Genomic DNA, 26,265 nt, shown 5'->3' on the forward strand with positions numbered 1-26,265 from the left:
AGCGATGTTGTGTTACCGGCCAACACCGCAATGGCCACTGCAGCGCCTGAGGGCACCGCTACCAGGGCGCCTATCCACAATGACCTTATTTCACATCTGGAATTAAAGCAAATAATGATACGGCAAATAATCTGAGAAGCTCGAAGCGGATGGCGCTAGTGTGGTTGGAGGTCATTTGCATGACATGACAGCATGTAATACGGTTTATAAGAAATGGTGACACCAACAAGCGATGTTGTGTTACCGGCCAACACCGCAATGGCCACTGCAGCGCCTGAGGGCACCGCTACCAGGGCGCCTATCCACAATGACCTTATTTCACATCTGGAATTAAAGCAAATAATGATACGGCAAATAATCTGAGAAGCTCGAAGCGGATGGCGCTAGTGTGGTTGGAGGTCATTTGCATGACATGACAGCATGTAATACGGTTTATAAGAAATGGTGACACCAACAAGCGATGTTGTGTTACCGGCCAACACCGCAATGGCCACTGCAGCGCCCGAGGGCACCGCTACCAGGGCGCCTATCCCCGCAATGGCCACTGCAGCGCCCGAGGGCACCGCTACCAGGGCGCCTATCCCCGCAATGGCCACTGCAGCGCCCAGTTAAAAAATGAATTGACAAATAAAATAATTGGGAAAATGGAATATTTGGTAATTTGTTCAAAACCTCAACTTTTCTCATATTGTTTTCCTATTAACGTGTGTATCTACACATATTTTTAACAGAATAAGATGAGAAGTAAGTTGGCGGCGTACGACAGGAATAACAATTTTCTCATTGCCAGAAAGTTTTAAAATTAGGTTAAGACATTATTTGTGGACTCATGCTAATTTATATTGCTTTTAAAATATGCCCACAATCCACTTTTTTCTTTACTGTTCATCACTTGGAAACTTTTGTCCAGGCGTTTTTGGGAAACATAAAAGAACGCATTTAACCTTTTCGTCCCGGAGAGAAAAAAATCACATAAGATCCGAAGGGGGGTCACTAGGGTCCCCCAATTTGTTTTGCTTATTAAACTACGAGTTCAATAATTATTAATGAATTTTTGTAACTGCACAGGAATAAACAAATATTGAAAGCTGCAGCTGCTGGCATGACCGTCAACACACTAGCCCCAAAGGTTGATTGGAGCATTCCAGCATAGGTACTTGACAAGACACAATCCAACTGCGCACTCATCGACTGCTGTGTTGAATCAAGTGATTCCCTCTGATAGTATTGGAGATCTGCAGTCTCTCATCTCCAGGATAGGCGAAGTAGTTTGTCATGCAGGTAAGTTATATAATATACCTCGACGTGATTTCATAGGTGGGCCACTCCCCGACGCCGTAGTTCTCATTGATGCCGCAGATGACAAGGCCGAAGACGAAACCCACCACGAGCGCCAGCAGCAGACCGATAATCTCGTGGACCACCCCCATCCGCTGTAGGTCCCTGTCCTGGATAGCGGTCCCGAAGGTGCCCGCCATTACGGGACCCTAAATACAAAACTCAAATTATATCAGCGATTGATTTAAATAAATCATTCTCTTACATTTGAATAGACCAGTTCTTGTCGGTATATACCTATTTTAAAAATCTATCAGGATTGCAAAGTGTTATGAACGAGTGAATCAATACGATCTGATATTACACAAGTGTAGCCCAGCAAATATCCATCTGCTGACGAAACACAAACTGTTTTATTCACGGAGGAAATATTAATCCTCCGTGGTTCTATTAAATCCGTTTATTGCAAATTCAAATGGGATGGTGATTTACTACGATGATAAGAGAGACAGATAGGTACCAAATGGGCTAGAACCAGAAAGTAGTAAGTGAGTGGCGACTTTGGTTTCCATTCAAATATATATGGATGAATGGAAGGCATTTCCAGAAAATGGATAGAATGAACAAGGTATTTCAAGTGTGCAGAAATATAGTCAGCATGCCATTATACCTAAGTTGAAACTAATATTAGGTATAATGATTACAACTGCAGGATCTTGTATGTAATCAAATAAATAATCAATTATTTTTTATGAGTTCATTACGAACGGCCACTGTATTCTTCGTAACCACTATCCTAGCCATTAATTTTCCACACTAATAGTGTCACAACACTGATAGCGGCAATCATCACTTAAGAAACAAATTAATGTACGAGTGCCATAATACGGGCATGGTATGTAATAGTATGGTAGTTAAGAAAATCACCAAAATAGTAATCATTTAAAATTTATCAAATAAAATAAATCAATGTAATAACATGAAAATAAATGAAAAATGGTATAGAAACTTTATTTCATTATTTTAACGTGGTCTCAATTTGAGAATAGTGGAGAGGAAAAGAGATAGATCGGAAAGCAGCTGGATATCAGTGACGATTGTTCATGGGGGAATTATAGGGATGATCCCCATCAGATATTCTAAAAAACTACTAAAAGAAAAGAATAGTTAACGCTTTATCTTCATCAAAATGAACCAATTCTCCGAGCGATTAACTTTAAATTTGCAGAAATATAATTCCAAAATTTATTTCGGTTCATTTTCATGCTCGAATTTTGGGGCAACACCAAGGCAAGGCGAGTCTTGCAATTTACTAGCTACCAGCTACCAACCACTGGCGACCGGCGACCAGCGACCAGCGACCAGCGTGTCGAATAACAGACCCCGCCACCATGAGTAGGAAGAAGAAGTCGAAGTTTAGGACCACCGCGGTGCGTACCTGCTCAGCTACGGCCACGCGCCACGGTCAAACCACTTACCATCAGCGGGGATATGAGCACTCTGGCCACCAGGAAGACGATACTGTCCTCCACCAGACCGATGGCCGCTGTGAGTGCCGCCACCACGAGCAGGAAGAAGAAGTCAAAGGTCAGGGCTGCTCCAGCGTTCCTGCTCGGCTATTTGCGCCACCGTCAGGAAGCAGTGACCACTTACCATCAGCGGAGATATGAGCATGCTGGCCACCAGGAAGACGGTACTGTCCTCCACCAGACCGATGGCCGCTGTGAGTGCTGCCACCACTAGCAGGAAGAAGAAGTCGAAGGTCAGGTTTGTCCCTGTGCGTACCTTCTCGGATACTTGTGCCACGGTCAGGAAGCAGTGACCACTTACCATCAGCGGAGATATGAGCATGCTGGCCACCAGGAAGACGGTACTATCCTCCACCAGACCGATGGCCGCTGTGAGTGCTGCCACCACTAGCAGGAAGAAGAAGTCGAAGGTCAGGTTTGTCCCTGTGCGTACCTTCTCCGATACTTGTGCCACGGTCAGGAAGCAGTGACCACTTACCATCAGCGGAGATATGAGCATGCTGGCCACCAGGAAGACGGTACCGTCCTCCACCAGACCGATGGCCGCTGTGAGTGCTGCCACCACTAGCAGGAAGAAGAAGTCGAAGGTCAGGTTTGTCCCTGTGCGTACCTTCTCCGATACTTGTGCCACGGTCAGGAAGCAGTGACCACTTACCATCAGCGGAGATATGAGCATGCTGGCCACCAGGAAGACGGTACTATCCTCCACCAGACCGATGGCCGCTGTGAGTGCTGCCACCACTAGCAGGAAGAAGAAGTCGAAGGTCAGGTTTGTCCCTGTGCGTACCTTCTCCGATACTTGTGCCACGGTCAGGAAGCAGTGACCACTTACCATCAGCGGAGATATGAGCATGCTGGCCACCAGGAAGACGGTACCGTCCTCCACCAGACCGATGGCCGCTGTGAGTGCTGCCACCACTAGCAGGAAGAAGAAGTCGAAGGTCAAGTTTGTCCCTGTGCGTACCTTCTCCGATACTTGTGCCACGGTCAGGAAGCAGTGACCACTTACCATCAGCGGAGATATGAGCATGCTGGCCACCAGGAAGACGGTACTGTCCTCCACCAGACCGATGGCCACTGTGAGTGCTGCCACCACTAGCAGGAAGAAGAAGTCGAAGTTCAGGGTTGTCCCTGTGCGTACCTTCTCGGATACTTGTGCCACGGTCAGGAAGCAGTGACCACTTACCATCAGCGGAGATATGAGCATGCTGGCCACCAGGAAGACGGTACTGTCCTCCACCAGACCGATGGCCGCTGTGAGTGCTGCCACCACTAGCAGGAAGAAGAAGTCGAAGTTCAGGGTTGTCCCTGTGCGTACCTTCTCGGATACTTGTGCCACGGTCAGGAAGCAGTGACCACTTACCATCAGCGGAGATATGAGCATGCTGGCCACCAGGAAGACGGTACTGTCCTCCACCAGACCGATGGCCGCTGTGAGTGCTGCCACCACTAGCAGGAAGAAGAAGTCGAAGTTCAGGGTTGTCCCTGTGCGTACCTTCTCGGATACTTGTGCCACGGTCAGGAAGCAGTGACCACTTACCATCAGCGGAGATATGAGCATGCTGGCCACCAGGAAGACGGTACTGTCCTCCACCAGACCGATGGCCGCTGTGAGTGCTGCCACCATGAGCAGAAAGAAGAAGTCGAAGGTCAGGGCCGCCCCAGCGCGTACCTGCTCGGCTACTTGCGCCACGGTCAGGCGGCAGCGCACCGAGCGGACGAACGTGTTCCAAACAGAGTCTTTTATTCTGAAAATTCGAAGTTTCCGACGTCCGTATCAATTCAATTTATCGAGCTACCATAAATGATTTCCACTTTTATTCTCTAAAATGGAAAATATGGATTAATTCGTTTTGTAGGTTTTTACAATAAGTTTTCATTTTTAATTCTAACGAAAAACAATGGCGGTCGAAAGCGGAAACATCTTCATAAGAAGGAAGGCTTCCAAGAACTTAGAATATAGATTTGGATATTATTTATGTTCAGAGTTCCTAAACATGAGTTTACTGACTCCAACGTAATGATGAAATGGATTATCTAAAGATGCTTTATATGGAAAGAAGTGCTTATTTGGGAAAATGAAACTTAATAAACTATACCACAACTCGGACTGGATTTACTTCTTGCGGAGGATTATTTTAGGTTTTTGTATTTAAAATTTTCATTCTCGCCGTATGTAGCGAAAGTTAATTGTGGGGCGTTCATGTCCGGCTAACACGGCGTAGAGTTTTTAAGATTAAATAACAATTTAATCCTTTACCAGAGATGTGTTTGTTTTATTTAAATTTTTTATTTATTATTTATTGAGTTAGTTTATATAACATTTTACGTATGTAAACCAATATGTACAATGTTACATTTCTTTACTCATAAAATAGTAATAATAAAAATAAATCTTAGGAAGCAATTACTTTGTGGTTAGACATTATATTTATAAAATCAAAAAATATTATTTGTATCTAAGCGAAACTGGTCGATGAGAAAAATAATAAAAACTCGTGGTTATTGTACGTCTGTGTTAGAAGTAAGTAAAATAACGTGAAACACTTCTTTCGTAAGCGTTTAATATCAAAAACGATTGCAACAGTCTTGTGGATTTTGGGATAACCGTTTAAAAAAACGTGTAACTATGCCTGCAATAAACCCACGCGAAATGATTCCAACAGAGCACAATACGATTGCAAAGAAACGCTTCCACCTTAAATAATACTCTGCCCGTAAACCAATGTAAACAAACGCTTTCTCACTAAATGGTTATCCGCCCATCCTCGGACTGCTGTTAAGCGGGGGCGCAGCCTCCAGCTACATGGGCCTAGGTGCGTCCATCCGTCCTCGCCTGAGGAGGTGGCCTTCTAGGGCCCTGTTGTGCCGGGCGTTGAGACTGTCTGGGACGTACGCTACCCACTTCGGGCAACCTCTATAATTGGCCGGATGTGGGCCTCCGCAGTTGCAGCATGCGGCGGGCTCGTCTCTCGTCGTTTTTGGGCATTCTGCTGAAGCATGCTCCGACAAGCACTTCACACACCTTTCCGTGTGTGAGCAGTTCCGGGACCCATGACCAAAGTCCTGGCACCGGTAGTATTGGGTGCCGTGTTGCAGGTGGTTGCTCCTGTGCTTCTGCAGGCAAATGTGGCAGTGGTACAAGTACTTGACAGCCGCGCACAGTGTCCCATATTCACTTCCTTATAGAAGTGAGCCAGGTAGATGGGATATTCGGCGGAGGCGGTCGTCATCCTGACCACCTTGACTGCCGGGAAGCATTGTGCCTCCAGGTCTTCCGCAATGTTGGCCAAGTCCATGCTCGGCAGGCCTTGAGCTTCTCCGCTTCAGCCGTGAAAGTGTGGAAGCCGCGAGCCCCCGCTCGCAGTCCGTTGGTGAGGACGCGATGGTCCTCCATCGAGAGCACGAAATTGTTAGGCGTGCCGCCCATGTTATAATTAAAAGTGAAGAGCTTGCCCGCCCCTAGATGTCATTGCACCGTAGAGGTGATCTGGGAGTGGGTCATGTTCCCCAGGGTCATCACCACCGGGGGAACACAATTTTTCATGCCAGCACCTGCGGAGGAAAAACATGATTAGCGTTGGCGCGCTTAGCTCGCGGCGCGCCGGCATCTTCGCTTACCTCCGGCAAACCGGTATAACGGTTGCCACATTGGACCAGTTGTGGTCCTTGGGGGGACAGGGGCCTCTTGATTAGACGGCCTCGTCCAAATTCCATCCTGGGGGGCAGCAGTCTCTATCGGCTGCTGGGGTCTCTGGAGCGCCTGGTAGGCTGAGGCTGGGCCTGGCTGGGGGCGCCTCGGGGCTGAGCTGGTTCCTGCTGCCCATGAGGGACCTGCGACGGGCTTGGGCATCTCGGTGGCGTCGGGCATCGGGGAAGCCATGGGAGTGGATGGCATCTGGGTCCTTGGATTCTCGAGGCGGGGCTGCTTGGATGCGGCGACCGTGTAGCGGGCAGTCCCCGTCTCATATCGTACTGCTAATTGGTATGTGCCATGCGGTACCACGACCGGGGAGTCCTCGTGGAGCGGGGAGCAGCCTCGTCGGGAACATCGTGTTGTGGGGAGTCCTGTGATTCTTCTTGAGTATAGAGCACTTTTCTGGGTCTTGTAGGCGGTTATTTGGGGCCAGCGTGGGTCTGCGTAGAGTAAGTGAATGCGGGAAGTTGCCTTGAGAAAGGCAGTTGGGGGCGCGTGCTGGATAGAGATAAGAAGGATCTGGACATTGGAGATAGCAACCTAGAGTTCATCTCCATGGCAGTTTAGAGCTGGACCGTTTTTTAGTGCTTTGATAAGTTGGGATGGGAGGGTTTGGGTAGGGGGGCGACGGATGAATTTTGGGGTTGGGTGGTGGGTTGAGGTAGAGGCGGGTAATTGGCGGTGGTGACGGGCGGGGGGTTAGGAGCTGAGGTAAAAGCGACGGGGGAATTGATTTGAGATTGGGGTTCATTGTTTTGGGTAAAGGGGGCCTATCTAGGCGATATTGTTGGGAGGTTTGGGGTTACCTTGGAGCGTTAAAGTTAGTAAAGGAAGGGCGAGGCCAAGAATTTGGATTGCGTACCGGGTATTGCATGAGGGGGCTGATAGTTTGTGAGTTAACAAATCTAAATCTGTTGGACTTTTGATTTATTTGTTTTACAGAGTTCCTAAACATGAGTTTACTGACTCTAACATAATTATATTTGATTATCTTTAGATTCTTTACAGTTATTTTTATTATTATATTGGTGTTGAAAAAGAGCTTAAAAACTATACTGCGGCTGAAGGCAGGTTATTATTCCTTCCGGAGGACTATCTTGGGGTTTTTAAATTTAAATTTATCGTTTTTGCTATATTTTGAAAGTGAATTTATTGCAGGATTAGTATGGCTGGGAAGGCCAGCATAAAATTTGGTTGCTTGGGAAAAAATTAAGTCCTTTATCAACGGAATGTTGGTGTCATTATGGATAGAAGAAATTCTAATCCATTTAGGTGCATTTAAAGCGAGTCTAATGGCTTTATTTTGAAAGAGTTGAATCTTTTTTATTGGACTTGGAGCGGCGTGCCCCCAAATAGGGCATCCGTACGTGAAACCTGGTTTTATTGTTGTTTTATAAAGAAGTAATTTATTATCCGTTGATAAACGACTTTTCTTTCCCATCATTGGATAAAGTGATGCTAGACATTTATTTGCTGCTGTTATTTTACTAGTTATATGTTTCTTCCAGGTGAGCTTGGAGTCAAGCGTTACACCTAGGTATTTAATTGACTTTTCCCATGGGACCCTTTCCCCAAACAGTTTAATGAATGGGGGCCGTTTAGGCCGTGTCTTTGAGAAAACGGTCGCGGCGCGTTTTAGTAGGGTTTATTGATATTCTCCACTTTTTGCAACACTCTTCAGTTAGAGTGGCCTGTCTCTGAACACGCTTTGTGGCGATGCTCTCGACTGTTGAACTAGACATGATGTTAGTGTCATCCGCAAATTGAGTGATTTTAACGTTATGGTCAATGGGTTTAGGAATGTCGCTAGAGTAGATGTTATATAAGGATAGAGAGAGTTGACTGCTTTGAGGGACCCCAGCTGATAAGGGGCGGGTTGTGAAGAAGACGTTTTCTGACTTGACTTTAAAGCATCTATCTCTCAAGTAGCTAGCTATTAATTGCGTAAGTCTTGAGGGATACCCAAGAGCGTTCATTTTATATAAAAGGCCGTTATGTCAAACTTTATCGAAGGCTTTGATTACGTCGAGTGAGAGGATTACTGTTTTTTCCTAGTATTAAATCCCTCCGTGATGTGTTCCACAACACGCAGGAGTTGGTGAGAGGTGGAATGACCTGCTCTGAAACCATGTTGGAAGTCTGGCAAGAATTTACTGTCCTGAGTGAAGGAGTTTAATCTTGATAGTGTAACTTTTTCCAGGATTTTACCTAGGCAAGGAAGGAGGCTAATAGGCCGATGATTCTCCGTTAATAGTAAGTCCTTGCCTGGCTTGGGAATTAAAATTACGTCAGCTTCTTTAAAATCCTTTGGAAAGCAACGTAATCTCAGCGACGCGTTGCAGATGGCTGTAATAGCGTAGATGCCTTTCTTTGGCAGATATTTTAAGATTTTATTTGAGATGTCGTCAGGACCGGCTGCTTTTCTTTTCTTTATTTTTTTTTATTGTGTTGTTTATTTCCTTAGGAGTTGCGAACCTGATAGGAGGGTGTTCAGGATCTAGACTTAAGATTGATTCTACTTTTGAATCCACCTTTGCTACGAAGGCTGGTTCTCTCGTTAATTAGCTCGTTAATTTTATTCCATTTGATTTTAGTGCGTAGAGGATTAACGGGGACCAGAGGGTTAGAGCCTCCTGTTAGAGAGAGGAGAACTGGATCGTGGTCAGATGAAATTTCGTTAAGTACTCGGAGGGAGTGTAGGTGGCTAGTGTTTTTAAGTATGACGATGTCAATCACGTCTGGATTACCGGTATGGTGATGAATCGTCGGTCTATCTGGAGCATCGACTACGATAGGATGGGTACTCGCGTAATTTGCGAGGACGTTACCTTTGGTGTTATTTTTTAGGCTGTACGATCCGTGCTTTTCGTTCATGTCCCCAGCTATTATAGTGGGGACATTTTCAGACAGGAGATTGTCTAATTCTGCTGGAATTAATTTGCGGGTAGGGGGTGCGTAGACAGAAATAAATAAATAAGAGGGAGGTAGGGGGGGGGGGGAATTTAGCTTTTGAGGCTGCGGGATAAGTAGGAGCTTGTGTTTGATTTGGATTGATCTGATTCCGCTTTTGCGGCTGGCTTTGCTGGCCCTGTCTGGAATGGCGGTTATTATTTAATTTGTATTCATTGTAATTTCAATTATAATTATTATTTTTTATTCTTGTTGAAGTTAAGATTCTTTTGGGGCCTGGCGGGGCACCCACCGTAATTTTCCGTGTGCGCTCCTTCGCACGGGGCACATTTAGCCGGGGTATCCCTCGGCTTTTTGCAGTCTGAGGACCTATGTGGTCCTCCGCATTTGACACATCTTTCGCTGCCATGGCAGCAAGTTGCCGAATGGCCGTGAGCCTGGCAACGGTAACATTGCCCTATCCTTCCCTTGTTGCAAAGGGACTCTACTTGGATTCTATGTCTGAATAGCGACGTTAGCTTGTTAAATATTTCTTTGCCCGCTTCAGTCTTTGCGAGCGTGACAAAAACTAGAGGAATGGGTTTTTTTGTACGCCCGTCCTTCATTCTATAGATGGCAAGTATAGGAAATTTTCTGATTAGCTCCTCCTTGATTTCCTCGGAGGAAATATCCTTCGGAACGCCTCTGAGGTTTTCTCAAGAGCTTTTCTTCGGGGAGCCTGAATGTATGGAATTCTATATTCCTTGCCAAAAGCTTTCTCGTGACAGCGTAATGGTCACGTGGCGATTTCGTTATGATGTGGAGACCAGTCCCCATATTTTTCGCCGAGAAATCGATGCCTTTGTCTTCGAGCGAACGAAGAAGGGTTGTTGTTTCGCTTTTTTTATGCAGAACTATGAACTACGTGGCGCTGTCTCTACTTCAGAAGTCCCTATTTGTAGGGTAGCTGACGTAGGGGTTGGGGACGGCGATCTTAGAACGTCAAATTTATTATTAATAGCCGCCTCGGCTCTAGGCGACTGAGAGCCGGTTTTCTTTTTTAGAAGTGGAGATGAACGTGGGGAATTGACAGGAGTCAATGACCCGTTAGAGTTAGTGCGCGATCTTTTGCGCCTGGCTACTAGTTCATAACCTGATTCGTCAGACGATGAAGCGCAGTCATCCATCTCAATAAGATTTTGGTGTTCCCAACCACGAGTACTACTCGGTTGAGATGGGGTGAGCTGTTTGGGAGAGGCTTCAACGGCCTCCTCTAAATATGATTTTAAAACTATGCTGGCGAGGTGATCCTTCTCCTCGGAAGAAAGATCACGCCCCAGGCGGTTTGCCATAAAAGGCCCGACATCGGTCTCGAAGGGACATTGGTAAGAAGACATAATTGTTTTTTATTTTTATTTATTTTATTTAATTGAACGAAAAATAGGGACTTTGTATGCGAAAAAATAAAAAGCAGGATTTTATCTTAAAACGGGCGAAAAATTCTGTATCATCTATGAGCGCAAGAATTAAATAAATGAAAGAATCACTGAGCGGATATAAAAACAAAATAAGACTTACAGGACCGTAGAAGGCCGAAATGTAGCACTTTATACACTTAAAACTTCACCACCGACACACACTAATCACTGAGTATTCACGAAAACATACCACTTGGCGGCTGGACCACGACGTGGAAATCCTCCCTGAAATCTGTTGGAGAAGCGGGGTGCAGCCTTTATAGTTGGCCGGGTGTGGCCCTGCGCAAAGAGCGCATTTAACAGGAGTCGTGGAGGGCTTTGTGCATGCACTTGTGGGGTGGTTTTCACCACATTTTAGTTGCGTTGCAACATAAGGATGAATGCCGGTGAAAGTGGCAACGATGGGATTGTCCAATGATAGCCTCTTTCTTTGAGGCACGACAGCGACTCGACGACTCTTTGGCGGATACTGACAAAGTTTCGGCTTGCGCCGAGTTGATAAAAATGCACGAACGCAAATCGAAATTAATTACTAATACTTTAAAAATATATTATCTGGTCATAAATTATTTCTAATGTTTCAATGCTCAAGGCATTGTTTTCAGGCAAGCTCACGCTTGACCTCATCTGTGGAGATATCCTCAGGGATGCTCTTGATCACCACTTTCAGAGGTTTATCCTCTGGTAGCTGATAAGAGTGATGCTCTATGTTTTTAGAAAGGAGTATTCTTTTTTTTTTTTTTTTTTTTTTTTATAGTGAATACCTCACAAGAGTCCCAACTGCTCCCGTCTGGAGCCAGTGAGACTATGGCATCCCCAATTGGGGGATGTTGTGAGGCTGAAGGTAAGTGGGGAAGGGAAAGAGGAAGGTGGGGAAGTACCTGGCTATTCAGATCTAGTCACTAAACACGGCTAAAGCCATTTGGAGCAACGTTTCAATTCTGAATGGTGGTCTTACACCAGGGCGATACTGGTAGTATCTTCCACTCTGGAACGTGCCGCAAATATACTATATATTATTTTAATTAATATATTATTTTAATTAATATATTATTTTAATTAATTAATTGTGAAATAACACAAATTAATCAAATAAAATTTATTCTTGTTATGTTGCTATGTTCTTTTGGGGTTTTTGTTTGCATGTGGATAAATTTACCCATATTTTTAGCTAGAAAGTCGATGCCTTTATCCTCAAAGCTACGGAAGAGGGTGGTCGTTTCTTTTTTGTTATGTAGTACTATTGGGGGAATTCGGGTAACATTACGAGGCGGTTGTTCAGCCGTAATAGGTTCATCTTGCCCTGAAGAGGTACCAGGTGCGGGAGAAGGTGACCTCAGAACTGCAAATTGATTTTTGGTTTGAGAGGATTCTAAGGATGGTGGACGAGTTTCGAAGTTTATTTTTTTATAGCGGGGAGAGGCACTAGGAGAGTTTCTCGGAGAATTTACGGGGGTCAGTAATCCTCTAGAACTAGCGCGTGTTCTTTAACGCCCTGAGACAAGGCTAAATCCTGTCTCTTCAGATGACGAATAAGATTCTTCCATATCAGAATCGGCGAATTGATAACAGGGAGATGGGAACCTCCTTGGAAGGGAGAGAAGGGAGACGGCGCGCCTGCCTAGACGACTTCCCAGACGACTGCCGCCACTTTCTACACGCCGCGGCGTGGAGAAAGTGGCGGCAGGCTTGGTGATGCTCTATGAGATGTCGAAGCCATCTTGTGGTGTATCAATTTATTAAGATGAATTTTTTCATCAGCCTAAAGATCTTTATTAATACATGCATATATGAAAGCGGCAAGGTTGTTTTTGTATGCGTTCATGGTTCTATAGTTTTATGAAATTGAAGTATCTAGGGTAATTATTTGAATTGGGTAGCAACCGACGGGATCTAAAAACGTGGAGAATATTACCACAAAAGTTCAAAGCACTTGCACTTGAGTTTGTAACACTGAGTTTTTAATCACTAAGATATTGATTTATTTATGTTCGACACACAAAATACTTGTTTACGCTAGGGTATCACTTGACGCTAAAATCTCCAGAGGAGCGAAAAACACGGAAGAACTGTCTTTACACTTATAATAGATGGTTTTATTAAAACACATTAATTGGCGATTTCACTACGGCAGGCGCAGGGAGTTGTGGACTGTTACGCTGTTGGAACAGGAATAAGTGGAGAGTCTCTGACCATAGTTGGCTGTATGGGCTTCTAGGCATAGTGCGCATTTAGCCGGGGTATCTTTCGGTTTTGGGCAGATTGACAATCTATGTGGTTCACCACACTTTACGCAGCGCTCGCTACCATGGCAGCAATTCGCTGAGTGGCCGTGCATTTGACAGCGGTAGCACTGTCTAATGCGGGCCTTATTCCTTAAGGATTCAACCTGAATCTTTAGACGGAAGATAGAAACAAGGTTATTAAAAATGCCCCTGGCGGTTTGGTTTTTTGTTAGCGTAACCAATAATAACGGTATAGGCATTTTTGTGCAGGCCGCCTTCACGCGGTGCACTGAAATTACAGGTTATGTGCTGGCTAATTCTTCTTTTATTTCCTCGGGAGAAATATCTTCTGGGATACCTCTCAGAACAACCCGTAACGGTTTCTCCTCCGGAAGCCTGAAGGAATGAAATTCAGTTTTGTTTGCTATTAAGTGCCTGGTAACCGCATTATGCTCGCGCGGCATTTTAACATTATGTGCAGTCTGTTGTCCAATTTTTTTGCGAAAAAACAAACCCCTTTGTCTACCAATGTGCGGAAGATCGCCCTAGTCTCTGATTTTTTATGAAGGACTATTGGCGGGATTTTACTGACTTTAGATGAAGGTTCTGTTTGCGCCGGCGATGCTGGAGCTGGGGAGTTTGATTTAAGCAGTGCAAATTGACGCTTGTTGACGCTATCGGTGACGGAGATCTAGACAGGCGTTTTCCGTTTTTCTTGGGTACCGGGGAGGCCCTTGTGTGAATTTGTTGGGTTACGGACCCGTTGGAGTTGGCACGTGAGCGCTTACGCCTGGGAATTGATTGGAAAGGTGCATCCAATTCGTCGAATAAAGATGGCCAGTCTTCCATGATCACCAGGTTTTCTCTAAGAGGAGCACTGCCTGGGATGGGTGATACTGTGTGCCTAGGTGAGGCTAAGGAGGAATCTACCGAAGAACGTACTTGAGTAGACGTGGGACTTTCTTCTAAATATTGCTTCATTACTAACTTTGAAAGGTGATCTTTCTCATCAAGAGAAAGTTCACGGTGCTTTCGTGCTTCCAGGAAGTCATAAATACTATAAATAATGGTCGAATTAAACTCATTTCAGCGTATAGCCCCCCCAAAAGAAAATTCATTGCCCCGGACCTCGATAAACACTTAGATAGCTCCTTACCTACAATAATTGCAGGCGATTTAAATTTGGCATTCCCGGACCACTAACACTAAGGGTAGATTTCTTTCCAATTACGTAGCCGTAAATCACTCGTCGTATCTGCCCCCGATATTCCCATTTTTTTCCCCAAAAACGCAAATAGCAACCGTCGTCTTAGATTTAATAATTATGAAAAATTGTCCCTTTCTCTACACCCTTCAAACTGTAAAAAAATTGACTTTTGATTTTTGATTTACTTTATTTAACAGAGTTCCTAAACATGAGTTTACTGACTCTAACATAATTATATTTGATTATCTTTAGATACTTTACTGTTATTTTTATTATTATAGTGGTGTTGAAAAAGAGCTTAAAAACTATACTGCGATTGTAGCAGGTTATTATTCCTTCCGGAGGACTAACTTGGGTTTTTTAAATTTAAATTTATCGTTTTCGCTATATTTCGAGAGTGAATTTATTGTTGGATTAGAGTGGCTGGAAAGGCCGGCATAAAATTTGGTTGCTTGGGAAACAATTAAGTCTTTTATCAATGGAATGTTGGTGTCTTTATGGATAGAAGAAATTTTAATCCATTTAGGTGCATTTAAAGCAAGTCTAATGGCTTTATTTTGAAATAGTTGAATCTTTTGTATTAGACTTGGAGCGGCGTGCCCCCAAATGGGGCATCCGTACGTGAAACCTGGTCTTATTGTTGTTTTATAAAGAAGTAATTTATTATCCGTTGATAAACGACTTTTCTTTCCCATCATTGGATAAAGTGATGCTAGACATTTATTTGCTGCTGTTATTTTACTAGTTATATGTTTCTTCCAGGTGAGCTTGGAGTCAAGCGTTACACCTAGGTATTTAATTGACTTTTCCCATGGGACCTTTTCCCCAAACAGTTTAATGAATGGGGGCCGTTTAGGCCGTGTCTTTGAGAAAACGGTCGCGGCGCTTTTAGTAGGGTTTATTGAAATTCTCCACTTTTTGCACCACTCTTCAGTTAGAGTGACCTGTCTCTGAACACGCTTTGTGGCGATGCTCTCGACTGTTGAACTAGACATGATGTTAGTGTCATCCGCAAATTGAGTGATTTTAATGTTGTGGTCAATGGGTTTAGGAATGTCACTAGAGTAGATGTTATACAAGGATGGAGAGAGTTGACTGCCTTGAGGGACCCCAGCTGATAAGGGGCGGGTTGTGGAGAAGACGTTTTCTGACTTGACTTTAAAGCATCTATCTCTCAGGTAGCTAGCTATCAATTGCGTAAGTCTCAAAGGATACCCGAGAGCGTTCATTTTATATAAAAGGCCGTTGTGCCAGACTTTATCGAAGGCTTTACTTACGTCGAGTGAGAGTATAACTGTTTTTTTCCTAGTATTAAATCCCTCCGTGATGTGTTCCACAACACGCAGGAGTTGGTGAGAGGTGGAATGACCTGCTCTGAAACCATGTTGGAAGTCTGGCAAGAATTTACTGTCCTGAGTGAATGAGTTTAATCTTGATAGTATAACTTTTTCCAGGATTTTACCTAGGCAAGGAAGGAGACTAATAGGCCGATGATTCTCCGTTAATAGTGGGTCCTTGCCTGGTTTGGGAATTAAAATTACGTCAGCTTCTTTAAAATCCTTTGGAAAGCAACGTAATCTCAGCGACGCGTTGCAGATGGCTGTAATAGCGCAGATGCCTTTCTTTGGCAGATATTTTAAGATTTTATTTGAGATGCCGTCAGGACCGGCTGCTTTTTTTTATTTAATTTTTTAATTATGTTGTTTATTTCCTTAGGAGTTGCGAACCTGATTGGAGGGTGTTCAGGATCTAGACTTAAGATTGATTCTACTTTTGAATCTACCTTTGCTACGAAGGCTGGGTCGTCGAAGTCTGTATTGGGAGAGAATTGACTTTGAAGGCTATCTGCGAAGGCTTCAGCCTTGTCTGCAGCGGAGTATACTAATCCGTTGGGGCCTTTAATCGGAGAGATTTTAGTTTTAGGGCGTCTGAGTGCTTTAGAGAGCTTCCAGTACCCTGCTCTATCGTCTTCGAGAGTTGAAATGAAGTCGTGCCATCGCTCGTTGCGGAATTTGCTGAGGGCCTCACGCACTTCTCTGTTGAGTCTATTAAAATGATGCTTTACTATTGGATTGCAAGATCTCTGCCACTCTTTCCTAACAAGATTTTTTTCCCTAATAAGATCTTTGATCTCTTCGGGTATTCCATGTCGTGTGGTGTCGGTAGGAATCTCAACGGACGCCTCGTTGATGCACGATTTTAATGTTTGAATTAAGACGGAGGTAGCAGCGTTAAGAGTGGCTTCGTCGGGAATTGATGTGGGAATCGTTATGTTTTTATTCATTATTTCGTTAAGTTTATTCCATTTAATTTTTGTTGGTAGAGGATTAACGGGGACCAGAGGGTTAGAGCCTCCTGTTAGAGAGAGGAGAACTGGATCGTGGTCAGATGAGAGTTCGTTAAGGTGACACAATACCCTGATAACGGGGATTTGCCCGACGTTCACATTTTAATTATTTCTGATGAGCTTATTACTAAAATGTTAAATGTTTCTAGAGGGATTCGAAGGGATGCAAGTTATTTATATATAAGATTAATAAAAACAGGACGTTATCATTAAATATGTTATGGAAAAAGGTATGTACATTTTATTAATTGTAAAATGTTGTAAGATAAGCGGCAAGCACCAGATTTTATTTTTGTAGACGATGAATTAGTAACTTCCCGACGAATCCCTCTAGAAACTTTAGAGATTTTATTAATGTATTCATAAGAATTAATCAAAATATAACACTCTGAAATTTCCAATTTCTATACCGCTAAAGGAAACACAGCCGTAAGTACTTTAATACTGTAACGCACGCAACTGTATTCGTGTGCAGGTGCTGAAGTACTTAGACCGTTCCAGGCCAGTGTCGGCCAGAGCTCAAGCCGGAAAGGTCGTCTTTGTTCCGGCCCGAATGTACGGTGATTTCTTTTACGTATTTATTTATTTAATCAAACGATTACTTTTAATTCTATTAGTGAAATTTTCTGTTTTTTATAATTTAACTCCTTCCTCAAGTGAGTAAAGGTTTTTTGTATGTTTCACCAATATAAAAGAAAACATTACTTTTTTTCAATTGTTTATACTTAAAATGTGCACAGTGGTCATGTTTCAGATACATTTGGACATTGTTAAAAAAATATGAAAACAGTTTATTTGGTAGAAGTTTTTTTAATTCTTAAGTTTCTTTATTTTAATATTTAAATATTACCTTAAATATTTTTTTTAATAAAAAGTTCCGCTGTTATGTGCGATTTTTATTTGTAATTTTAACACCTAAAAATGATTATCAAGTAAAACTTATTTCATATAAAAAGTATTTCAAATATAATAATTATAAACAATGTAGTTTCTTTTTACATATAAATTATATTATTTGGGTTTCAGTCACACCAATTTTTGGGCACAGAAAAATTGGAACTGATTGTGAAGAACTCAGACATGCCATATATACCTAATATAATATTTTAACCAAAAATTGCTTTACTTTAAAATGCAAACAGATTTTTAAAGAATCAACTGGGTCTGCCCTAGTATAAGGTATTATACAAAGTAACCGGTATAAAATTTTGGAAATTCGAAAGTTTTTTTTCCATAAAACAAATACTCTACATCGAAAGTTTTTCTCCATACAGACAATCAGACATATGTTACCTATAAAGTACCTTAAGTCATTCGAATATTAAAAAGAGTTATTCATCTTTTAAGTTTAGATTATTAGATCATTTGTTGTAGATAGAATTGTACAATTATCTCCCCAAGTTACTGCACTTACTTACGTTGAAATGATTTTCAAATTTAAGGTAAAATTTAACCAATTTATAATAAATCTCTTGGCTAATATATACGTACGTTTCAGTTAAATATGGGAAAACAGAAGACAAAATGAGTTTTATCCCGAACAAAATGACGGCACCAAGGAAAATGCTTAACGGAATTGAGACGGTACTACATAAATAAACACTTAAAAGTAAATTTTTGGGCTAAATTCTCTACAGAACATAATTGTAAAATGACAGCTTAATTAATTTTATATATCTATAAATATGTAGGTATATACATGTATACGCACTCGATAAACTTCCAGCGATTCCTGAGCTTATTCAATTTGGAGTATAAGAAGTACATTCATTTTGGTTTCCGATGACATATTTTTTCCACTTCAAAAGAAAAACAAAGCATTGGACGGTGAAGGTTTTTTGATATCGAAATACTGACATAAAATTTTACCCATTAAATCCCACCTATGTATTGTAAATTCCTCTCGTCCTACAATGAGTTCTGTAACTCATCGGGATTGCTCTAGCAAGAAATAAAATCTAAAATCTGAGATGTAAAAAAACTGTAATGTACGAACTATTTTCTATGTCAAAGTTTTATTATTATTAAAAATATTTTATTTTTCTATTTTTGTACTGTTTCGTATGTGAAACTTATAATTTTGATATCAAAATACCAATGTAAAATTGTACCTAATTACTCCCACCTATGTATTGTAAGTTCCTCCCGTCCTACAGTGAGTTTTTTAACTCATCGGGATTGTTCTATCAAGAAAAAAAATAATAACAAAAAAGTATTTGTGATTTATGATTATTTGGGATGCCTTGCATACTGCAGATGATTATATACTGTATGTAGATACCACGATTTTCAAAACACCATGCAAATTATGCAATTCATTAACTAATGCCAACAATAATGAAAATTATTATTATCATTTTAAATTTATAATTATAAAACTTGTCCGTGTGAAATCAAACTATGTCACACTGTGCGAAATTTTGACCAACGCGGGGCGTAAACGAAATGTTTTGGGCTATAGTATTACTCTAAGGGCTATAGCCGCGCCCACTAAAACGCCCATAACTGATATTATTTTGACGTCTTATGTCCTCTTAAGTACTCGGAGGGAGTGTAGGTGGCTAGTATTTTTAAGAATGACGATGTCAATCACGTCCGGATTACCGGCATGGTGATGAATCGTCGGTCTATCTGGAGCATCGACTACGATAGAGTGAGTACTCGCGTAATTTGCGAGTATGTTGCCTTTGGTGTTATTTTTTAGGCTGTGCCACGATCCGTGCTTTGCGTTCATGTCCCCAGCTATTATAGTGGGGACATTTTCAGACAAGAGATTGTCTAATTCTGCTGGAATTAATTTGCGGGTAGGGAGTGCGTAGACAGAAATAAATTTAAGTGGTCCGGAAGAGGTATTGATAATTACCGAGGTGGATTCAATGTTACTACTAGAGAATGAATGTGCTAGACGGTGGTCAATATTATTCTTAACCAAGATAGCGGTTCCGCCTCCTTTGTTGGCTAGTCTGTCGTCACGGTAAGTTATGTAATTTGGTATTCTGAAGTTCCTGGAAGGCTTGAGCCAGGTCTCGTTAATGAAGAATACTTCAATACTATAATCATGAAGAAATTCAATTATTTCCTCCTTGTGAGCTAGGACAGAGCCATTGGCGTTCCAAAAGGCCGTCTGTAGGTTGATTAATTTAACATTTTGTCTAGACATTGTGATTTCTTATCAGGGCTTGAATTTTTGCCAGCTCTTTGGTGGCATGTTGAATGGTAAATTGAAGCGCCGTGGCTTGTTCAATTAGTGCCTGGACATGTGCGGGGTCCAGGAGTTGTGGAGGAGAGTCGGGAGAGGAGTCTTGGGGAGTTGGTTTCGGATCGGGCTGGCGCTCTAACCTGTGTTGTTGGCTACTGCCCTGTGTGATGGGCGCCCTTTGTTCCCTCTGGGAATTTCGGGGATTGAAAAAGTGTGGCTCGGGCCACCTGCGGTGAGAGGGAGGTAGGGGAGGGAATGCAGCTTGCGAGGCTGCGGGTACAATGGGAGTTTGAGTTTATCTGAGTTTGATTTAACTGATTCCGCTTTCGCGGCTGACTTTGATGGCCCTGTCTCTCTTGGCGGTTAATATTTGATTTATTTACATTGTAATTGCGATTATAATTGTTATTTTTATTCCTATTGAAATTATGATTTCTTTGGGGCCTGGCGGGGCACCCACCGTAATTTGCCGTGTGCGCTCCTTCGCACAGGGCACATTTAGCCGGGGTATCCCTCGGCTTCTTGCAGTCAGAAGACCTATGTGGTCCTCCGCATTTTACACATTTTTCGCTGCCATGGCAGCAAGTGGCCGAATGGCCGTGGGCCTGGCAACGGTAGCATTGCCCTATCCTTCCCTTGTTGCGAAGGGACTCTTCTTGTATCCGTAGCCTGAATAGAGACGTTAAATTATTAAAAATACATTTACCCGCTTCGTTCTTAGTCAGCGTGACAAGAACTAAGGGGATGGGTTTTTTTGTGCGCCCATCCTTCATCCTATGGACGGCAATAACAGGAAAAAATTTTATCAGCTCCTCCTTGATCTCCTCGGAGGAGATGTCCTCCGGAATGCCTCTGAGGACGACCCTCAGCGGCTTTTCTTCGGGGAGTCTAAAAGTGTGGAATTCTATGTTCCTAGCTAATAGATTTCTCGTGACGGCGTGATGGTCACGCGGCGATTTCGTCAAGATATGGAGACCAGTCCCCATATTCTTCGCCGAGAAATCTATCCCTTTATCTTCAAGTGAGCGAAGAAGGGATGTTGTTTCGCTTTTCTTGTGCAAAACTATCGGGAGAATACGCGCGAATTTGCGTGGCGCTGTCACTACTTCAGATGTAGTTTGTTGGGTAGCTGACGTAGGGGTCGGGGATGGCGATCTTAAAATTTCAAATTTATTTTTAATGTTATTAATAGCCGCCTCGGCTCTAGGCGACTGAGAGCCAGTTTTTTTTTTAGGGAGTGGGGATGAGCGAGGGGAATTGACAGGAGTCAGTGACCCGCTAGAATTGGTGTGCGATCTTTTTCGCCTGGCTACGAGTTCGTAGGCTGATTCATCAGACGATGAAGCGCAGTCCACCATCTCAACAAGATTGTGGTGTTCCCAACCACGAGAACTACTCGGTTGAGATGGGGTTAGCTGTCTGGGAGAGGCTTCAACGGCCTCCTCTAGATAAGTTTTTAGAACAATGCTGGCGAGGTGATCTTTCTCCTCTGAAGAAAGATCACGCCCCAGGCAGTTTGCCATAAAAGACCTGACGTCGGTCTCGAGAGGACCTTGGTGGGAAGACATAATTGGGTTTGCTTGATTTATTTGATTTTAATTGAACAAAAATATGGGCTTTGTATGCGCTTGGTTGCTAAATGGTGCTGAAGGCTAATTGATATTTAATGTAAAAATTCTGGAAAATGAAAGCGGTTCGGTGCGCGGCTAATTGGTTTTTAATGAGTTGTGTTGCCGGGCGAGCAGATTCTAAGAATTGGGTAAGTTGACGGCTTGTTGCTAGCTGGTGAATTATTAGGAATGAGTCATAGGAAAAAACGCAGCAATTGACCGTAAAAATATTTGCAAATGCTGTACTTTAAAATAAAAAGCAGGATTTTATTTAAAAACGGGCGAAAAAAAAAAAAAAAAAAGAACTCTGTAACATACGAATTAAATAATGAAGGAATCACTGAGCGTATATAAAAATGAAAAGACTTACGGGACCTTAGAGGGCCGACGTGAAGCACTTAATGCACTTAAAAAACTTGAAACTTCACCACAGACACAGGCACAGACACATACACTGATCACTGATTATATACGACAACTCAATACTTGGCGGCTGGACCACGACGTGGAAATCCTCCCTGAGGCAAAAACACTCGTAGGTCGGTCCGGCGGTGTGTACCCAGATTTTTTTTTAGTGCGAGAAATGAAGCAATTATTGCTAAATAAAAGCGCGAACGCAAATACTGAGCGAGAACTGAACAAATAACTGTTTAGGCAAGCGTGAACGATAATAAACTGTACGTAGGACAGGAGATGTTATCGCTACCGATGGCAGAAGCAGAATGTTTTCCTTTTTTTGTGTAAAAAAATTATCATCTGACCACGATCTAGTACTCTTGTTTCTATCCGACGGCTCCCTACCTTCAGTACCTTCTCATAGATCTACACGCAAAAAAAGTCAATCGCAATAACTCACCAAACTACTAGAATCAGTAAAAGTCCAAACATCAATTACCAACGAAGAAAGCTTCAATTTAGCCACTAAAAATTTCACTAACGATATAAAATCAGCCGTAGACCTTGCCACCGTCAAAGTCGCGAATGATAAACACAGACCCGACCTTCCCGCAGAACTGAAAGAACTTATAAGAGAGAAAAACTTCGCCCGAAAGGATTGGCAAAGATTTTCAAATCCGATCGATTGCATTCGTATGAATCGTCTCTCACACCAGGTAAAAGTCGAACTTCAAAAATACAGAGATAAACAGTGCCACGACTTCATCTCCACTCTTAACGACGACAGATCAGCCTTTTGGAAACTCTTCTTCTTCTTCTTCTTCTTCTTTTGAAAAACCTTAGAAAAACCCCGACCAGAATAAGTCCCCTTACGGGCCCAAAAGGCACAGTGTATTCCTCTAGAGACAAAGCCGAGACTTTTGCCGACAGTCTCGAAGAACAATTTTCCCCGACCATGACCTACGATGACCCTCAATTTGTTTCAACCATAGAATCAACAGTCTCATCCATTCTGATGAAACCCCTACAGACAATCCAATCCCGTTCACAACCTCTCAAGAAATTTCAAAGATTATAAAAACTGTGAAAACAAAAAAATCTCCCGGTCCCGACTTAATATCAAATAAAAATTTTAAATGCTTCCCCTCCAAAGCCATTTGCTCCTTCACAACCATCAGCAACGCATCCTTTCGACTTCGTTTATTTCCACAAGACTACAAAACTGCAGACGTTATCCTTATCCCAAAACCTGGTAAAGACCCCTTTCAGGCCATAAACTGCCGACCGATTAACCTGCTTCCCAATGCAGGTAAAATACTTGAAAAACTAATCCTCGCTAGACTGAAAAAAATAGTCGACGATTTAAAAATCATCCCCGACTTTCAACACGGCTTTCGATCGGGCCACTCAACTCTCCACCAACTTCTGCGGGTGGTCGAACAAATAACAAACGGTTTCGATTCTCGCCAACACACTATAGTCCTCTCCTTTAACGTCTGCAAAGCATTCGATAAAGTCTGGCACAGAGGTCTCATTTATAAAATGTAACTCGTTGGTATCTCTCTTTCAATGCTTCAACTCATATTTAATTTTTATTAAAGATCGTAAATTTAGAATCAAATTAGATGGAATTTTTTCCACAGTGAGATCGCTAAGAGCAGGTGTCCCTCAAGGCTCTATTCTCTCTCCAGCTCTCTTCAATATCTACCTAAGCGATATCCCCCGCCCCAGTATCTATAACCATCGCACCAAAAAAACAAAAATAGGCAAATTTGCAGACGACACTGAAGTCATGTCGACTTCAGTAAGCGAAATTACCGCTACACGACGCGTCCAAGACCACGCTTCAGAACTAGAATCCTTTTTTAAATAATGGCGAAATAGCATCAATCGCTCAAAAATTGCCGCCTGTGTTTTCTCCCGTAGACGCCCTAAAAGACCCCCTAACATCCACTTGCTCGGCGAAAACGTCCCTTGGAAAAAAAAATTAAATACCTCGAAATAACTCTTGACAGCAGATTAACTTGGAAAAAGCGTATCACTGAAACTCTAAATTCAGCCAATAGAACTCTTGCAGCCCTTTATCCCATGATATGCAAAAAGAATAAAAAATTATCTTCAAGAAACAATCTTGTATCAGACAGAAGTGTGTGACACACAAGACTATAAATGGGCCAGTGATCCCAATCCGTGGAAGCGGAAGGCGTCGTCCTTCAATGGCGTCGGGGGGTAGAGCGAGGCGTCTCTGTAGCCGTTGTAGCTGGTCCGATGCTGATTCTCGTCCTTGTCGTAGAGTCCGGGTCTGGTCGTAGAGACAGAGAAGTCCGGGGTGAGGCGAGGGGCAGAAGAAGAGAAGGCGAGTAGAGTCAGAAGTCGGAGCGAGGTAGAAGGCAGAGCAGAGAGAGTTGTAGAGCTGGTGAGTGTTGCTGGCTATCTGCCTTTCTTTTTTTGTCGTATTGTTACACTTGTGCGAGGTGCAGTCCAGTCAAGGACTATGTCTCGCGACCTGAGGATATGTCATCTGGGGGATGGTTTTTTTTTCTGCCCTAATGCTTGGGCTGCCTTGACAACTTGGGGGCTTTAAAATACTATGCTTTTTTGTATTTTATACTATATTTTTTGTATTTTCGACAGAGTTTTTTGTCGGTATTAGTTTAGGATTTAACTAATCGAATACTATGTTTTTTGTATCGGTTGTACTTGAATGTTCTTTTTTTAGAGCCAGCATTAGGGTGGGTAGATGATTGATACTGGGGGGGGGTAGGAAGGGTTCTCATAGGGGCTAGGTTTACCTAGGCGCGAGATGCTAGGGTTTGGGTGAGAGGTTAATTTTTTATAGAATGGTATGGCTAAATCCACCATGTGTTTGCGGAGTGGGGGGATGTTCGAGCCTTTACTTATGATGCTATTTCGTACGAACCAAGGGCTTTTGGTGTACCGTCTGAGTGAGGCATTCTGGAATTACTCGAGTCGCTTTGTGTTTCCGCTGGCCCATATAGGGCTAGCGTAGGTTATGATGGGGCGGACTTGGGATTTGTAGATGAGGAGTTTGTTGGATAGTGAGGTTTTTGAGTTTTGGTGTAGTAGTGGTGGTAAAGCGCCGGCGGTTTGCCGGGCTTTTTTTAAAGTGTTTTTGATGTGTGGTGACCAAGTTAATCTCCTATCTAGTGTGACTCCAAGATATTTGGCGGTTTTTTGCCATGGTATGACTTGGCCGTACATCGTGATGGTCCCTCGCTGAGCGGTAGTTCGTTTACTTCTGGAGAAGTAGACGGCTACGCTCTTTGAGGGATTGACGTCTATGCGCCAGCGGTCTTACCACTCTTGGAGTCTATTTACGTCTTGCTGAAGGCGATGTGTAACCATCCTGGGCAAACCGTGGGTAACCATGAGGCCTGTTTCGTCGGCGTAGAGCATTACTTTAGAGTTTGGGTTGTCTGGGAGGGGGATATCATGAGTGTAAATGTTGAAGAGGGTGGGGGACAGCAGGGAGCCTTGGGGTACTCCTGCTGTCATGAAACGTGGGGATGAGATTGCATCGCGGGATCGCACTTGAAAAGTGCGGTGCCGAAGAAATGATTTTAATACACCAAGCAGTTGTGGATCTACGTCTGTTTGGTATAGTTTGAGAAGTAGGCCGTTTATCCATACTTTATCGAAGGCTTTGGCTATATCCAGGAAAATGGCGCCTGTAGATCTGTTGGAGTTGAAGCCACCGATGACTTGCTCGGTGACCCGTAGTAGTTGGTGGAGGGTTAATTGCTTGGCTCTGAACCCGTGCTGTTCGTCGGGTTAAGTGGATTTTTCGTTAATGTTCTTGATGAGCCTAGTGAGGAGGATTTTTTGTAAATTTTCCCAATGTTGGAGAGGAGGCTGATTGGACGGTGATTTTCGCAGAAAAGTGGATCTTTGCCCGGTTTGGGGAGAACTATGACGTGCGCGTGTTTCCAACTTTTGGGGAAATAGCGCAGTCTGAAAGTTGTATTGATAAGGTTGACTATGGCTAGGATACCTTTTTGGGGGAGGGCTTTAAGAGCGAAGTTTATGATTTCATCTGGGCCGGGGGCTTTTTTGTTTTTGCGGCCTTTTATGGCACTGCGTACCTCGGCCGGAGTAGTGAAGTGGATGTTGTCAGGAGGGAGGGTGTCAAAAATGTGGTTTACGTTGCGGTTGACGTCGGCGATGTGGTCGGGATCTGCGTGTTTGTAACTGGGGCTAAACTGTTTTTCTAGGCTGTCTGCGAAAGATTCGGCTTTGTCGAGTGCCTCAAAAACTATTCTGTTTTCACCGTGTATTGGGTGGTTTGGGGTCGGTGTAGATTTTAATTGTCTTGATAAACGCCAGAGGGAGCCGTCCTTTGGGTTTATTTCTTGTATTTTTTTGTTCAAGGATAAGTTTGTGTTTTCTGAG

The 26,265-nt window shown here is 43.0% G+C and overlaps 1 protein-coding gene across 1 annotated transcript in view; it reads right to left on the bottom strand.

Moving 5' to 3' along the window:
- The window catches only part of LOC149422108 (uncharacterized), a 60,803-nt gene that overhangs the window by 16,303 nt on the left and 18,235 nt on the right, over positions 1-26,265 (bottom strand). Inside the window, exons 3-4 of the mRNA XM_089633527.1 lie at positions 4,348-4,555; positions 1,300-1,487 (exon numbers count right to left, since the gene is read on the bottom strand). Coding sequence (XP_089489653.1) covers positions 1,300-1,487; positions 4,348-4,555 — 396 coding nt within the window. The remainder of the gene's footprint in view (positions 1-1,299; positions 1,488-4,347; positions 4,556-26,265) is intronic.

The sequence above is a fragment of the Hesperophylax consimilis genome, chromosome 7 (genome assembly GCF_061612785.1).
Source record: "Hesperophylax consimilis isolate HC1 chromosome 7, BYU_Hcon_1.0, whole genome shotgun sequence".
NCBI lineage: Eukaryota > Metazoa > Arthropoda > Insecta > Trichoptera > Limnephilidae > Hesperophylax > Hesperophylax consimilis.